Below are 17,576 nucleotides of genomic sequence, written 5' to 3'. Positions count from 1 at the left end.
TCATTTATATCATCAAATGTGAATTCTGAGTTTGGTTATTCACAAGAAGGACTGACAGGAGTCACTGAAAGCTATTATACTCATGATTATGGCTTATTACCGGGAAAAGATACATATTAAAATCAGCCAAAGGAAGAGAAGCATAGGGCAGACTCTAGAAGAGTCCTGAATGCTAATGTTTTTAATTTTTTGTGTGTGTGTTACCATCCTGGTGTTGATGTGTGACAGCACACGAGGAGAATTGGCAACCAGAAAGCTCGTCAGACCTCAGCATCCAAAGTTTTTACTGGGGCTTCATTCTGCAGTCATGGTTGATTGATTGCATATGGGGTTGAGAGCAGTTTCCAAGTCACCTCATCCCATGTGACCAAATCTCCTACTGTCAGTCATGTGGTTGGTCTTTCTAGTTTGGTCAGCCCCCATCAAGGACTATCAGGTGTGGCCACTCCCACCCTCAGACCCAGGTGACCAGTCCTCACACTAAACAAAGGCATTCCTATCAGGTAAGACATAGATTACCTCCCAAAGGCCAGATTAACGGCAAGGCCAAATTCACTGGGCAGAAGTCCAGAGAGTATCACTACATGGACTGGAATCAGATAATCTCCAGTGTGTACATTCTGAAAAGCTGTGTGTACTTGCTCACTTCACCTAACCACTCTTATATTCAACACTTCTCTTCTGTGCGTTGGGAATAATTACGGTACTTACCTCACAGAGCGTGGTGGAGATTAAAGAAAAGATGTGGGCACGTGGGGTTCATGTGGTGGCTTTGCTGCTTTTCCATAATTTCAATGATTATTTTCAGTATTATGTTATTTTATTATTCCAGTTATTATGGGAAACATTTTTATTAATGTTGTAATGTTATTACTTAGTTAAGTAGCCAAAATGGTTTCTGGGCTTTCGGGGGTTATTTTCCGTCTCGTTTTCTTTGTCATCTGTTCATGGGTTGTCTTTGTCTCTTAGTCTGATTATTCATTCTCTGCAACTTTACTGAGCATTTCAAGATAGGAGAGAAAAGAGCCCCCCCCCGCCCCGCCCCGTGAATATGTTTGTATTCAGAAACGCTCTGGTAATGATTATACAATTGCAGTAGCATAAGCATTTGGTGATGGCATTATCTCATTCCTTTTGAAATTCATAGTACAAAGACACAGGTTTTTAATTTTTTTTGTGTGTGTGTATGTGGGAATTCTCAGAATGTTCAAGTTCTCTTAACCAACGTAGAGACACTTTTTAAAGGACACTTGTTCAGTGCTGTATCCTTCTTTTCAATTTGCTAGTAGTAAAATGGAAATCCCACCAAAAATTGAGTGTTTTGAGGTCAGAATGCAAAATAACATTGTCCGCATTCAGGTTTGCAGACATGGTAGGGTTTTAGGAGAAAGACAATAATACTCAGGGATTCAACTGATTTTCAGAACAGCTTTAGCTTTGTAAAGAGGCTTATGACAGAAAGGCTTCCTAGACTAGGTAATTTACCAACGATAATTTAGGTAGAGTTTATGTTACAAAAAGTAATTAGTACAGCCTTATTTATTCTTTTAAGTAATCTTATTAATAAGGCAGTGGTTTTGATCGTAATTTTCATTCTCTTAGAAGTGTTACTAGGCTGTTAAAGATGGCTTAAGTGATGCTTATAAACAAAGCAGTGCCTACAGGGCATCTTTGTGGATGAGGGAAGAAGCAAAGCCTGCTTTTTCTTTCCGTTTTTTTTTTTTTTTAAAGAGCAGACACTAGTTGCTTGCTTTTCTTCTTAGATTGTAGAGTGCAGCTTGTACACTAGCTCTTACTTATTACGATTATTTTTCCCACCCATATAGGTGAGCTGCTCTTACAAGGCCCAGTGTTTATCAAAGAACCCAGCAACAGCATTTTTCCTGTTGGTTCAGAGGATAAAAAAATAACTTTAAATTGTGAAGCACGAGGCAACCCTTCACCTCATTACAGGTACAGTGGAATGTTTGAAAATCCAAATTAAGAAAAAACGATGTGGCAGTTGTGAACTTTTTTTTGCTTCAGTATATTTATGCTGTCGGTAAGAAATAATACATGAAGCTATAGTTGTCTGCTGTATTCAGCAGAGCTCATACATAAACATTTGGCTCCACATTGTATATATTTGATTGATTATTCATTTTACAGTAAGATTTCTTGATTAAAGAGAAACATGGTAGCATCTCTTAAATAAACAATGTATTTTCTTTGATTTGTGGTAAAACAATGTATAGATTTGGATTTACATGTAGTCCTTGGGAACACATCCATTGTGGGGGTGAAATTCAGTGTGTTGCAAAGGTATGTAGCAATCATAGTTTGAGAAAAAGGTAACAGCATCTATCCTTCCTTTGCTGTTTTACTGAGTATATGTTAGAAGGTTCATTAAGTATAGAAGAATAAAATGCATTCCTACTGAAGTCATTTTAATTATTCTTGAAGGGAAAATAAATTTATTATATTTTTTCATGTGAAAGTGTATATCTCAGATTACATAAACAATAACTTGTTCACTGAAAACTTTAAACAACAGAAAGGTACAAGGAAAAAAGAAAAAAAAAGTGAACTCCCATCACCTTAAGATAAAAATATTAACTTTTGGGAGATGATGGTGGATTATTTGGATGGGATGGATATTTACTTTATTAAATAATACAAGATTAACGATTTTTACTTTTAGGGGTGCTCAGGGGGCCCACTTTAATGAAGAGATGAATTATTTATCAATAGCATATGCTGCTTTTGTATGAATGGTTATGAGAAAATGCTTGAGGTACCTTGAAAACAACATGCTCTTTTGAGTACTGTGAGCATTTGTCTGAAACACTCTGTTTACAGTATTAGTACGCTTGGCAAAACCTTTTCTATAACCTGCAGAACAAGCAGACTTCAGCCTTTATTAGTGAAATTCTAAATGTTTCGAGTAGATCTTCTATTGCTTGCTTAACCCGTGTAGATAATAGAAATGAACAGTCATTGTTAAACTGGGTCACCATTAGACTAGAAGGTAGACCTTGGTGTTTTTGCATCTGGAAGTAATCAAGGTCAGTTTCTTTCAACAGTATTCAACAGCATATTTATTGAGCACCTGTTGTGTGTTTTCAACAAAATAAATGTAAAGATTCCAGGTTACTGGTTAGAATTGACAGAGGTGATAGAAAGTTTTCTGTGTGCCTCTTCCTTAACCTATAGAAATAAGAAAAGTATAACATGATTTTATTTTTTTTTGGCTGCACTGTGCGGCCTGTGGGATCTTATTTCCCCGACCAGGGATTGAACCCGCGCCCCCTGCATTGGAAGCGTGGAGTCTTAACCACTGGACCACCAGGGAAGTCCCTAACATGACTAAAAAAACAAGAAACTGTGTTTTATGAGCGAGTTCAATTAACCAGACATAGCACATACAAAAGCTGAAAATATTTTCTTCTTTTGGGGGAAGATAAACAGATCCACTTAACAAGACATTATCCTGGAAACATTTATTCCTGGCATTTTTGTAGGACATTCTAACACTTCCTAAATATATCTGTTTGTTTGTCCCTGAAATGGAAGATTATCCTTTTAGATACGACTGTGAATATTATAAAGAATCCATGTAAATGACTCATGTGTGGGCTGGGTTTTTTGGTTGTTGTTGTCAGTAAAGTTATTTCCTGGCATTTATCTTGTGAATAATTTGGTGATAAATGTGTTCAGCTGCAAAATTGTCAAGATACAAGATATAGTCATACAGCAGTTTATTTCTAAATGAATAGATGAATTATGTTTGTAAAGTTTAATCAAACAGCAAGAAGACCTGAGCTTAGAAATCCAGAAACAGCCTTTTGTTGTAATTATTTCTTTATATATCAGGTATTTATTTTAATTCCGGATTAATACATTTAAAGTGATACCAGGTATTTACACGATGCCATTGTGTAAACATAATGTATTTGTTTAAACATACTGATAACATGTATAAAATGTTGATAAAATTCTGCCTTTTGCACCATACTTTTTATGATTTGTTGTATGTCCTGAGATATTATATGTTGAAATTCTAAAAAAATCTGTATCTGAGATTAGGAGATGTGTGACTGAAATTGACTTATCGGTTTTAAGTCTGGTAAATGAAGAAATTTTACATGCTAGTTACTGTTTTAAAATATTTGGCTTATAGGAAAATAGAGCAGACACTTTCATTATAGCTCGAACGATTTTCTAAAGCTAAGAATTCTAACCAGTATTCATCCACGTCTCTACAAATGACCCAATTTCGTTCCTTTTCATGGCTGAGTAATATTCCATTGTATATATGTACCACATCTTCTTTATCCATTCAATCTAGAGACTGTCATACAAAGTGAAGTAAGTCAGAAAGAGAAAAACAAATATCGCATATTAACGCATATAGGTGGAATTTAGAAAAATGGTACAGATGAACCAGTTTGCAGGGCAGAAACTGAGACACAGATGTAGAGAACAAATGTATGGTCACCAAGGGGGGAAAGCATCAGGGGGGTGGGGTGGTGGTGGTGGGATGAATTGAGGGATTGGGATTGACATATATACACTAATATATATAAAATGGATAACTAATAAGAACCTGCTGTATAAAAAAATAAATAAAATTCAAAAACAAAAAAAGAATTCTAACCAGTATAAAATTTCACTTTATAGTCATTAGAAATTGAGACCTTGGGGGCTTCCCTGTTGGCACAGCGGTTACGAATCTGCCTGCCAATGCAGGGAACATGGGTTTGAGCCCTGGTCCAGGAAGATCCCACATGCCACGGAGCAATTAAGCCTGTGTGCCACAACTACTGAGCCTGCGCTCTAGAGCTTGTGAGCCATAACTACTGAGCCTGCGTGCCACAACTACTGAAGCCTGCACGCCTAGAGCCGGTGCTCCTCAGCAAGAGAAGCCACCGCAATGAGAAGCCCGCGCACTGCAATGAAGAATGGCCCCAGCTCACTGCAACTAGAGAAAGCCGGCACACAGCAACGAAGACCCAACGCAGCCAAAAATAAATAAATTAATTAATTAAAAAAAAAAGAAATTGAGACATTGAAAAAGCACTAGGGAACCTCTTTTCATTGTGAAAATATTAGACTTTCCTATAATAAGCAACAACTCCCTGTTATCCATGGTATCTGTATAAGTAATAGATTGTGCTAATGGAATAAATGGGAATATAGACTGATGTGGGTTGTAATCATGACCGTGTCTACCTAGATAACACCTTCATTTATGGCCTCATTTTTTCCCTAGCTTTTGACTTTAGTAGTCAACCAGGTAATATTCTGCATTTTTCTTTAATTGTTCCAGAAGAAAATATGCTTGCTTGTTCTTATTTTTTGCTATCCTTTGAAAATTACAGGTAAATAGTGTAAATAGGTAATGACTTTGAGGACATAAATAAATAGCATGGGTTTTTTTTTTTTACATAAAGTCAGAGAAAGGATACCTTTCTGTAAGTATTTACAAATCTAAGCACATAGATAGAGAGAGGGAGGGAGGGAGGGAAAAGAAAGATATCAAGGAGGAAAATTAGTGGTTCGTTTGAAGCTGTAAATTAAAAGCAGTCCAAACACATTTCCCAAGTTTCAGAATAAAGTGTATGAGTCTTATAAAAGAATGTCCTTTGAAAGCCCAGAGCTTGTCTTATAGACTGAGGCAAACTTCTCTGATGAGAAATCTTGTCTTTGTTATTATCCCACTGTGTAAAAAGAACTCTTAATTGGCCATATTAGAAATCCAAAAGTTCAGAAATTCTCAAGAGAAATTACTTGTTTTAGGGTTTAATTGAGAATTTTATTCCTTCTTTTGCATCTTCCCGCCTGAGCCCCAAAGCCTGTATTTAAAGGTTAATTAGTATTCAGTCTCATTTTAATTGCTGACGATTCTGAAAGAGGTTACCCTGAGGAAGTATTAATAACTTCTTTAAATGGGAAGGATTTTCTCCAATTTTTAAAGGGTTAAAAATGCCCATCATTTGCTAAGATGAAAGATTCCCAAATAGGAGGCTCCCTGGTCACCTCTACTGATTCCATTCAGGATTAAAAGGGACCACATATTTGGGTTAGACTGGAGTACAGTATTCAAATGCCAATGGGGACCAGGTAAGTAACAAAACTAAAAGAGGTGGCCCTGCCTTAGGAACATATGGACATATTGAATAATGACTGGAGACCGTCCCACATTCAGCCACAAGTCCGTCCACTGGTCATGACTGCCCCTTAACACTGGCCAGTTGTTACTATCCAGGAATCATGGTCCAATATTACAAAACCTTTTCAAGACATTTTTAAAATTGAGAAATTGTCTTTTTTGAACTACTTCTAATGTTGACTGTTTTTCTTTTTAAATATAATGTAGGCCAAAGAAGATAAGCCTTAAAAGTGAATGTGTCCCATGTGGCCTTTGTGTTCACAAAGTTTAGTCTAGCTGGAGACGTACATGCTGTGCTGTTCAATATGGTAGCTGGTAGCCAAGGGTGGCCATGTACGTTTAAATCCGTTAAACTAGGAATTCAGTTCCTTGGTCACAGCAGCCTCATTTCAAGTGCTCAGCAGTCACGTGTAGCTAATAGCTACTGTAATGGACAGCACAGATGAAACTTGTGGTGCTTGCAGAAGGTTCTATCAGGCAGCACTGCTCTACTCTGACCCTTGGATCCACAACTCTTTTCTATAAATGCTCTTCTGTTTTTCTCTCATCACAAGGAAGCAACCAGAGCATCATTCTCTTCCAGCTTTATATAACAAGTAAATAATTTTAATAAAGTACAGTGTGAGGAATCTTGGATATACACGTTGTAAGGACTATATAACATTGCAAAATGCAGATCCCTCGGCCACAGTTTCTCCCTTTTAAGTAGAGTTCCCTATAATGGAGTTACATCCTGCACATGTTTAATTTACTGAAATGCATTCAGTATAAGAACGAAGAAAAAATAATGGACTAATTTCTGCTCACCATTTATTCAAGGAGTAAATGTAAGGCGTTTACTCGTTATCTAAACACACATCCGTGTGGAGACCCACCCCATAATACTATACATGGTACCACATACAGTGTATAGGATAGAGCATATATAGCACATGTATTGTGTATAATATATGATATATTCTTTTTAATAAAATGTGAAATATATTTAAAGTATACTTTTGATTATATGCAGTTTGTCCCTTATGTATATCTTGTTGCCACGTAAGATCTGATGTCACTGTTATTTTACTTTTGTGCTCCAAGGAAGTAAGAATTATTGTTCCTCTGAATTCCCTTGGCCCTAAGGGTATGTAATTTGTTCTGCTAGATTACTAGGCCCAATTCTCTGAGCCTATCCTCAAGCTCAACTCCTTTTAGCATCCTGACTTCTCTAGCTGATGAGCTCTGGTCCCCACACACAGAGTCAGCTACTAAGAGCAATGAAATGTTTACAAGGTTGGAATGATCGCACAACATAAAGAAGAAAGAATTTCTTTGGTGCCTGAGGCAAGCAGAGGTAGACAGTGTCTCTTACAGGGCATTTGAAACTTGGCTGTGCTACTGTCTCTCCCATGAAGCCTTCTCGATATCCTCAGAGCTGGGTTCCATGCTTCAGCCATGTACTGCCCATTGCACCTAGGCCTTCCTGGATTATAAAACTTAACCAAAATGAAGTGAGTTTGCCTGGTCGGATGTAACTTCCTTCAAGGTGAAGACAGTGTGTTCTTCATCCTTACATTCAGAATGCTTAGCAAACAGTGAAAGCTAAATTGGTGGCATGAAAAAAGAAATGGAATGAAGTTAACAGGGAGGAAACAAAGAGAGGCAGTTTGGGGTTAGATCGTATTTCGGGAGTCAAGAGTGTCTTGAAGGATCACAGGATCAGAAGTGGTCCATTGTTTATTCTGTAGGATATTCTTAAATTTGGATTGAATCCTTCTTTTTGGCTCTATTTTAAGACAGATTGCCCTTGAGGTGACAAAGATGACTGCTTAGGTCTACTTATATCCTCCACAGAATATTAACTGGAAAAAGAGGACATCTTTCCTATTAGAGTCATCAAAAGCTCTGAATGGCGTCAGAAAAACATGAAATAAAAACATAGCTAATACTGTCAGCAGTCAGAACCCAGGAGAAATGTGGAGGTTAGATATTAGATATTAAAGATGACAGTTAACAAATTAACATCTTTTTGCTGCTGGTCTTATGTTTTGGTAGTGAGACAAGGGGGAAGGAAAACACATACTGATCAAACACAAGTTAAATCATTTGGGTCACAGTTGTATTCTTGACTAATCACTAAGGCCTGAGATACGGACTGTGCTCATTGGCCACTCCTGGGCCCTGGGAAGAGTGGCCTCTTCAAAGGAGAAGGAGAAAGATGCTACCAGAAAAAGCTGAAATGGATGCAGGGAAGGCAGAAATAGCAGCCGTCTTCTATAATTCTCAGAGTAATTGGAAAACAATCAGTGATGAATTTGAACAAGGCTTTACCTATGTAAACTGAACAGTTGTTTTTAATCGCAGTGTAGCTTTAATCTCTGTTTGCCTCCTTTTTTTATTATATATGTTTAAAATTTATCAATGAGTGACAAATGGGAATCTGTGTCATAAAACACATTTTAAAAACTTGATTTTTAAAAACACAGCATCACAATTTAACTCATTTGTATCTTCAGCAATAATTGCTGAAGCCTAACTAGTTATTTTTGGATAAAGTATTGAATATGCAAATGCAGACATTCGTTCTTTCAAGGACTGCAATTATTCTCATCACTTCAGTAAACATATTAACAAACATTGCATTTGAACACAAATTCATTTGCTTATTAACTTGAAAGCTGCATCTAAAACCACAAATTGCTTCTGTGACTAAATTCCTAATTTTCCTCTCAAACCCCAAATAAAGTATTGCCTGTTGACTTAACAAGTATTTAATGTGGGCATATTTTCCAAACCCAGCCCCAGGCCCCTCAAGATTTTAGTAGATTATTTTGTCCTTTTTGTTTGGTTTTATATCAAAGTCTAACACGTGATATTTGTTTTTCTTTGGAATATTGTTTTTGTTTCCATTTTCCTGACCAGACGGGTGTAGATATCTTGAAGGACAATATTAATACAATCAACCATGAGCTGAATTACATCCTGGGATTATTTTGAAACCACCTGATGTCACCCAATTTATTGTCACTCAGTTTTGTTACTTTCAATTTCAAAGGGTGACTTGTTACAAAGTTCTAGTGGAAGACCCAGTTTAGGACTCGGTGCCTTAAATTATACTGAAAACAAGATACATCTATGTTTATCTTCATTATTTTCATTCCATACTAGTGTGGTTTTTTGTAAGAGGTTGCCATGTACAATAATAGCTAGTATGGTAAATAAATAATAACTCGTATGGTAAACGAAAATAATTATGCATTCATTCCCTGTCTTTGAGATGTTTGTTGGTAATATGGATGGCCACAGTTAGGGACGACTGTATGGAGGCTAGTGATGGCTAAGTTAGAGGGTAAAATAAGATTGTTCCAATTCAGGAAACTTCTGTGAGCACCTACCATGCATAACCTATTATGCCCGATGGTGGGAATTCAGCAGTGATTGACAGTCATCCTCCAATGGAGCTTATATGGTTTGAAAAGCACCTCTCAACACTGAGAATCTAGGCTTTTGATACTGATTTAACTCACTGTCATGTAAATTTGTGTTTGCACACAAACATACACACACACAGTCTTACACATAGTTTGTTCTTTGTGTTGGAAGGCAGCGATTCACGTGCTCTCAATTACTGATGTTTTAGTTATCTCCTGGAAGTCACCACTGTAGTTTTCATCACTTAAAAGTAATAACTACCAGTTGAAATATCTCTCATGTCACATACCTTATGTTTTATATTCAAGATTCAGAAACTGTTAACATGAGGGCCTGTACGATGTTTTAAAGAAATTGTATTTGAGATTTTTAGGGGAAAAAGTGCCATAGCCTTCACAGTTCTATTGTGGCAGGCTTGGCCCGGTTTTTCATGCTCACTTTACCTCCCTAGCCTCTCTCCAATGAGGTCGATACCAGCTTCCTGTTGTGTAGAGGATGTAACTGAGACTTAGAAGTGGACTGATCCAATCCATGCTGCCTCAGGTCAGCGATCAGAGTAAGTGGCCCAGGACTTCTTCCAGACCCCCAACCTCAAGTTATTGGCCTAGAAACAAATTCACATGTAAGCTCCACACCAAGCAGTTAAGGGGGATGAGAGCTCATTGCCTGAGAATCGGAGCTGTGAAATATGAATAATAAACCATTTCTTACTTGTGGATCCTGAAAGCAAATCCTAATTCATGGAGAATGAGCGTTTGAACACTGAAGGCAGACAGTGCACTTACAAGATCATTCAGGAGTGTTACGGGATGATGGTTATGCAGAGGTGCTTAATCTTGTGACATTTGCCACTGAGCTAAAGCTACAATGTTAGTGTGATTCTAGAGCACAGTGTAAATGTTACATGATTGAAATGCTGGTGTACGTAGCCCCAAGAGCCCCAGAGCTGTCTTCTTTTACTCCAGATCACTGCATTAAGCCTTTTGGAATGGAATTGGGGTATGCAAATGTTACTTTTATGAAGTTTTAAACAATTTCCATATTTCAAAAAGATTTCACTCTGAGATTTTAGAGTCCTCAGGAACTTCAAAATTCCTTCATAAGGTAGACAGACATCTGTAACTTTTACAAAGGATTGTGAATGTGCAAAACTAAAAGTGTCTACCTCTGAAAGCTTCCCAAATTTATGACCCGAGTGTGCCACTTACCCGTCACAGTCTTACCACCATGCATGATGTTCATGAACTCTGAACAGCTGGATTACAATTTACTGCAAAGGAATTAAGTCTAATTTGTAGATTTATTGGACACGTTCTTTGTCTAAGGAGTATATGTGTGTGCCTTCAGTTTTCGTGAATATTTCTTATACAGAAGATCATATTAGAAATATTCCGAAATCGGGCCCAAATATGAATAGTTTGTATTAGGAACTTAAGTACATTCTTTCCTCAGGATAAAATAATATTTCGATGCCCAGGCCCAGAGATTGCTTACACATTGCAGAGTTTAAACCAAGACACAACCCTTTTGAATTCACATATTTTCAGCAAGAGGAAAAACAACCATTGTTTAATAAGATATTAAGAAATTTTATATCACCTGGGGATGAGTTCCATTTAATGATGAATAGTGATAAGAAGGAGAGAAATAATGATATTGCTTTGTTAAAAGAAAATTAACCTTCTTCAGAGTATCTCAAGTATATCTTTGCTCTAAGAGTTTGCTCAAACAAATGCACTTATACTTTCGGTCTAGCAGAAACATACGTAAAAGAGAGTAGCTTTTACCCCTTCACATAGTGAAATAATATAGAGATTTTGTCTATATGACAAAGACTGAGCTAAAAGAAGTAAGAAACACTTATGCATAATAGAAGAAATGTTTTCCATTTTGCATCTTCAGTCAAAACTTCGAGATGATAGCTTTTAGATCTTAGACACTTACTGAAATACGGTATTTTCCCACATACTTCATGATCTCTAAATCTTTCCAGCTATTAAATGGGCAAGAAGAAGTGCTTCTCTGTATTTTTATTTAGCTTTACAATTTTCCACATAGCCATCGTACTTTATTATTCATCAGCTAAACAGGAAAACAGAATTTTCAAATGAAGCCGTCAGACATGCTTCATCAGGCCGTAAACATTCTAGACTCTGGAGCTGAAATCCTTTTTCCTTGGTACAAACTGTTCTTTGTAGGTAACAAAGCCACAAGTACCCTTTGTCATGAGAGTTTTCCATTCAAAAAGTATGTGAAATTAACTATGTTTTTCCTGCTTTGCATTTAGAGGAGTTCTCCCCTCCCTCCTCCCCTGCAAGTATTAAACCATTGAGTAACTGGCAAGCCATTTGCAGCTTAAAAATTCAACCCACCCACTTGTGATTTACTATCAGATTTATTCTTTGAAGGTCAAGCCCAGCATGTGTTTCGTCCCGTGTTTCCCTGACTTCTCAGGCAGGTACAAATGCAGACAAACCCTGTGTGGAAGACACAGCCCATTCCACACGAGAGGAGATGACCAAAAGCATTGAATCAAGCAGGTTACGAATAACCCACGTCTACTCTATGAGGGTGGCAGAAGAGAAAAACAAAGCAGACAGATGGGTTTGCAGCCTTTGATGGAACCTCCTCCCTTGTTAACAATGGTGCCGGCCCATTTGTTGGCTGGCTGTCCTGAGCCACCGGCTTTACATACATTGTCTAAATAAATTGATAGAACAACCCTATGGGAAAGATGACATTCTCTTTATTTTACATGTTAAAAACTTAGGTTTAAAGGAGTTAGCTTAATTGCCCATGGTCACACAGCTGGTGAGGGATGAGTCCAACCCATAAAACATGGAGCACTTGTTTCTGAATTTCATTTCTGTTCTTTCTGCTGTTACATGGTAGGATTGGATAGAGCCTGGGACTGGACAAGAGGGAAAGGGTAGGAACTATGAATCATAAAAAAGTCTCCCCCAAAATGTAAGTTCCATGAAGGCAGGGACCTTTTTCACCCCATTCTTAGAACCTGGAAAGTTGCCTGACATATAGGCACTCAATAAATGTTTTTTCACCAGGAAGGGAAGGTTGCTTTTTCTAATCATAGTTGTTGAATATGAAATAGGCTAAATCAAGAGCAGGGAATTCTTACCTATGTCCCTTATAGGCAGTCCATGGTTGCTTCTTCGGGATATTATAGACCAGTTCTTCCAAACTTGAATGGGCATATTAAACACTGGCAGATCTCACTAGGATGCCCATTCTGGTTTAGTAGATTTCAGATAGAACCCAGGATTCTGCATTTCCAGCAAACTCTCAGATGGTGTCGAGGATGCTGATGATACTGGTCTGCCGACCACATTGTGTATCGAGTGCAGAGTATTCAGACAGAATGCAGATGGTCAATTTCCCTTGATTTCATTTCCTTTTCTGAGTTTCTGTGGTTCTAGGATTTGGGCAGGAATAAGATGAAGAAGGGTTAATAAGTGTTCGTGGTTTGACTTCAGATCTCTAAGGGCAGGATTAAAGTCAGAAGAGAAGAAAGTGACCTAAAATGGACATGCAAATATGGACCTGCCTTGGGAAGGAGCATAAGAGAGTTACTCTACAAACAAAGCAGAATCAAACCCATAGCGGAAGTCTGCCACAAACGAGAAAGCAGTTATGGCTTTTTCATATTTCTTTGTAATTTTGCTCTTTTAAGTTCAAAAGAATAGACATGGGGCCTCCAGTTTTTCCTCTTAATTTCATTTTGATTTCTCAGAAGAAATATTGCTTTAGACCTGGGAGACTTGTATGTGCATAAAGAAAGAAAAATCAAGAAAGTCTTGATTTTTAAAATGAGCAAATGATATAATATTGCTTTGAGCTGTAGAAACTAAACTTCTAAATTTATTCATTTTCTGTAGCCTCCATTATTAAAATTTTATTATGCACTATTTCAGATATAGAAAATGATATAAACATATAATTAAGTGTAATGATGAACATCCATATAACCACTATTCAGTTTAGGAAATTAAACCAAAAAAGCTACATTTCCCAGTGTTTGCCCCATAACCCTTTCTCACTTTTCTCTCCATGAGAGCTCTTAAGTACCTTAAACTTGAAGTGATTCATTTTCATACATTTTAAAATGTTTAATACATTCTTAATATTACTTTATATGTTTTAAAACTTTATATACATGGTATCACATTGCACTATAAAAAATGTTTTCACCTTTGTAAGACTTTTCTATGTTTGCAAAAGCTCATACGTTTTCACAGCTGTATAATATTTCATTTACCTTTATGTGCTTTGGTTTGTGATAATGTTCACATTTCACCTCTTTTTATGCTTTCACAATATTACTATTTCCAGGTTAAATATTTGATATATTAATACAATTTTTATATGACCCATGACATGGTTAAAGACCTCTGGGCTAGAATTCAAATGGGTACTAGTTCTGATCCAGTAATTAATAGTTTGGGGAGAGTTGCAAACTCACTCAGCTGTTTTATTGAAATCCTCATCTGTGAAATGGTCATTTTATTAACCACTTCCTCAAAGTTATTATGAAAAGCAATTGAGATTGTTGCCATAATACTCTAAACTTTATAGAACGGATACCAGTGTAATTTTATTATAAAAATCAAGTCCTCCAGGAGACAGATGGCTTAATTTATACAATGGATGTGTTCTTGAGATTGTGCAATATTTAATGAGTTTTTAAAGGTAATAATCTACTTGGATGTGTCAGGTGTGCTTGCTGTTTAAAAAATACTGGTTTTTCTATTTGAAAACTCTTGTTTAAAAACCAGCTTCTTTCTTTTTTTATTTCGGCTTCCCATTGATAAATATGGCTCTGGGGTTAGTGCCTTTACTGTTTCCGACCCCCTAGGTGGCATTTAGGATCTTTTACCACAGTGTACCATTTAGTAAATATCACTGTGATGGCTTAGAAGAGCGGAGGGCCTCCGGGACAGGTATTTACTCAGACAAATTGAAATGGATAGTCGAGCACTTACCCAATTAATTTATTAAATGTGCTCAGTCAGTCTGGATAAATCAAAGAAATGTGCTCTTTTCCCCCTTCTTTGGCAGCATGAGACTGGCCTGAAGTATATGATATAATTACCTCAACTTTCTACTTCATCTTTGTCTATACAGACCAAGCCTAATTTTCCCCCTAGTGAACAAACTATTCTCACCTCTTCAGAAAATCTTGAAAAATCGTTCGCTTTTAGATGCTACTCTCTTGTGCTTTCTACTGTAATTTAACCTTTTGTTTCTGATAACAGAACTTAGGCATGTTTGATTTTTCAGTTATGTAATAATTGAATGATATATTTGTTGCCTTTCATTTATAAGAGAGCTGATGTTTAAAGTAGATGATATAATGCAGATTTTTTAAAAAGTTTAAATATACTAAGGGGAAAATCCTGGACATTTGTTTTACAGATGGCAGCTGAATGGAAGCGATATTAATCTGAGTATGGAGTATCGTTATAAGTTGAATGGAGGAAATCTTGTGGTTATTAACCCCAACAGAAATTGGGATACAGGAAGTTATCAATGTTTTGCAACAAATTCAGTTGGAACAATTGTCAGCAGAGAAGCTAAACTCCAGTTTGCCTGTAAGTATATGTTCACACATATAAGTCCAACATTTAAAAATATATAACTGAATTTGTGTGGTCATTTCGGATTTCAGAAACAATATGTGGAATTTATTAATTAAGGAAATAGGTTGAGAAAGTAATTCAATACGATTGAATTATATACTGTACAAATCAGAGTTTAAAATGTGTGTATGTGAATGTGGGTGTATGTGAATGTGGGTGTATGTGTGTGTGTTATCTGTTTTACTATTTTGTAAGCATTCTGTTTAGGGGAGGAAAAAGAATCTAGTTAAGGATGTATTTATTCATTAGTTACTCTGTGCTTTGTACTATGTTAGAACTGAAACGTATATGAACGAATTGTCAGGCATGACCTTCATTCTGGCAGAACATTGAAATTAGAGAATTACATCTAACAAATCTGAAAATATAAAGGAACAAAGACAGTGAGAAAGAAAAGAACGTGACATATCTTTGACCTCCACTGCAGTTTTGCCCAGCTCATGATGACCTTCAACACAGGCCCCCACTGAGGCCTGGCTCTGGAAGCCAAGTTTGTACCTTGTTAATTGGACCAGGGTGAACCCATGTCCCATCCTGAGAAAACCACATGCTTTTTAGCAGGGAATTTAGAATTGGGACCAGAGACCTAATTTAGTGTTTATCTTCCTGATCTATCTTTTGACTATTTTCTAATTTTTGTTTCTTCTTACTAGTCTCTCTTCGTTTTTGTTGTATGTTTCATATATAATGCATATCAGCATTACCTTGGTTCTAAGATTTCTTTTCGTTCTTTACACCTCAATTATTCTGAAATTAGAATGCAAATGTTCTTTTAATGTGGTAGTAGTCTCCCCCAACTGCCACAGACCGTTAATAAGTTGATGATGTGTCATTTAATGCATGGCTTATTCTATTGCTTCTGTTTTTATAATGGCAATGGTTGGTTTTGTTCCTGCCATTATATTCTGTGTGTTCCGTTTTTCAAACTTCCTTGCTCTTTCTTCTGCTTCCTCTGTTTCTTTTCCGTCTATGAACAGGTTTTTTGTTTTTTGTTTTTTTAACCTGTATCTTTTCTGGGCCTTTTGATAGCTATATGTCATATTTATGTTACACAAGTTTATCTTTTAGTTTATAAAATTACTTTTTAATTTATAAAAGTTTACTTCTCTAGTAGCCAGAATTTTAAATTTTTGGAGTCCCCCCCGTTTTATTTATTTATTTTTTGCGGTACGCGGGCCTCTCACTGTTGTGGCCTCTCCCGTTGCGGAGCACAGTCTCCGGACGCGCAGGCCCAGCGGCGATGGCTCACGGGCCCCGCCGCTCCGCGGCATGTGGGATCCTCCTGGACCGGGGCACGAACCCATGTCCCCTGCATCGGCAGGCGGACTTTCAACCACTGTGCCACTAGGGAAGCCCCCCACCTCCTTTTTTTGTTGTAATTATTTTTTGTTTCTCTTGGTTGACTATGGGATAATTTTTTTCTTCATTCTTTTAGCTAAAAACATATATATATATATATATATAAAGATAAATATATATATTTCCAGCATACAGATGGGTTTAGATCTCTTTTTTTATTTGCTTTGCTTACAACTTGAAAAATTATTTTATTATATCGATACTTAGCCATCTCATACACAATTCAGGAAAATTTCCTGCATCTTTTAGTTGTATGTTTGATTTATTTATATTTTTAAAAGGATTGAAAGGCATTATTTTTGTCCCATTTTTTGAAATACTGTTTATTTCAGGTTGTTCTTTCCTATGAATTTCTGTTTCTGATTGATTGAAGCCACATCTATTTGTTTGTTTTATTCTGAAGATATAGGCAGTTTTCTGAAATGCTATTTTGGATCTTAGAGGCAGTCTTTCCTCCTACTTTCATTTGATGTTTCCATTTTTATGCTTAATACCTTTAATAAAGCAAATTTTGTCCAAACTCAGCCTTTGTCAACACATGTCAATCGATTACCCTGACTTTGCTTTCTTTGCCACATGCAGAGATCAGATTCACTTCTCTGATCTATAGGGGAATGTGAAGTTTCCAGTCTAATTCCCTGTTCCCCGGAGTCTTTCATGAAATACGTTATTCCTCTTAAGCATTGCTACTTTTCTACTACAGATCCTTGATGCCCTCTAATACCTGGAGAAGTATCATTAACTTGTAGGTTTTTCCTCAGTCTTTTCTTCCTGGAGAGAGTGACTTGTTTGCAAATACTTCTAAAGTTATATCGTGTCTCTTGCAGTCTGCCCCTACTTCCTGGCCGGAACATTATAGGCCAAGTGGGATAAAGTTGTTGAGTCTGGGATTTTATTTTACCCTACTTACGAGCTAATAAGCTAGGCTGCTACTCTTCCATGGATGCTAGCAGAAGACATGATATTCCTGGGCTCGCCCCCAAGTCCCACAGAAGTGA

General features: G+C 36.9%; 1 protein-coding gene across 1 annotated transcript in view; it reads left to right on the top strand.

The window, feature by feature from the left end:
- Positions 1-17,576, top strand: part of CNTN3 (contactin 3) — a 243,292-nt gene that overhangs the window by 29,455 nt on the left and 196,261 nt on the right. Inside the window, exons 2-3 of the mRNA XM_022572541.2 lie at positions 1,827-1,953; positions 14,996-15,171. Of these exons, the coding sequence (XP_022428249.2) occupies positions 1,827-1,953; positions 14,996-15,171 (303 nt within the window). The remainder of the gene's footprint in view (positions 1-1,826; positions 1,954-14,995; positions 15,172-17,576) is intronic.

Source organism: Delphinapterus leucas, chromosome 10 (genome assembly GCF_059928025.1).
Source record: "Delphinapterus leucas isolate spDelLeu-1000000601 "Yukka" chromosome 10, BTC_Dleu_Yukka2, whole genome shotgun sequence".
Lineage (NCBI taxonomy): Eukaryota > Metazoa > Chordata > Mammalia > Artiodactyla > Monodontidae > Delphinapterus > Delphinapterus leucas.
This window is presented reverse-complemented; position numbering and strand designations above follow the sequence as displayed.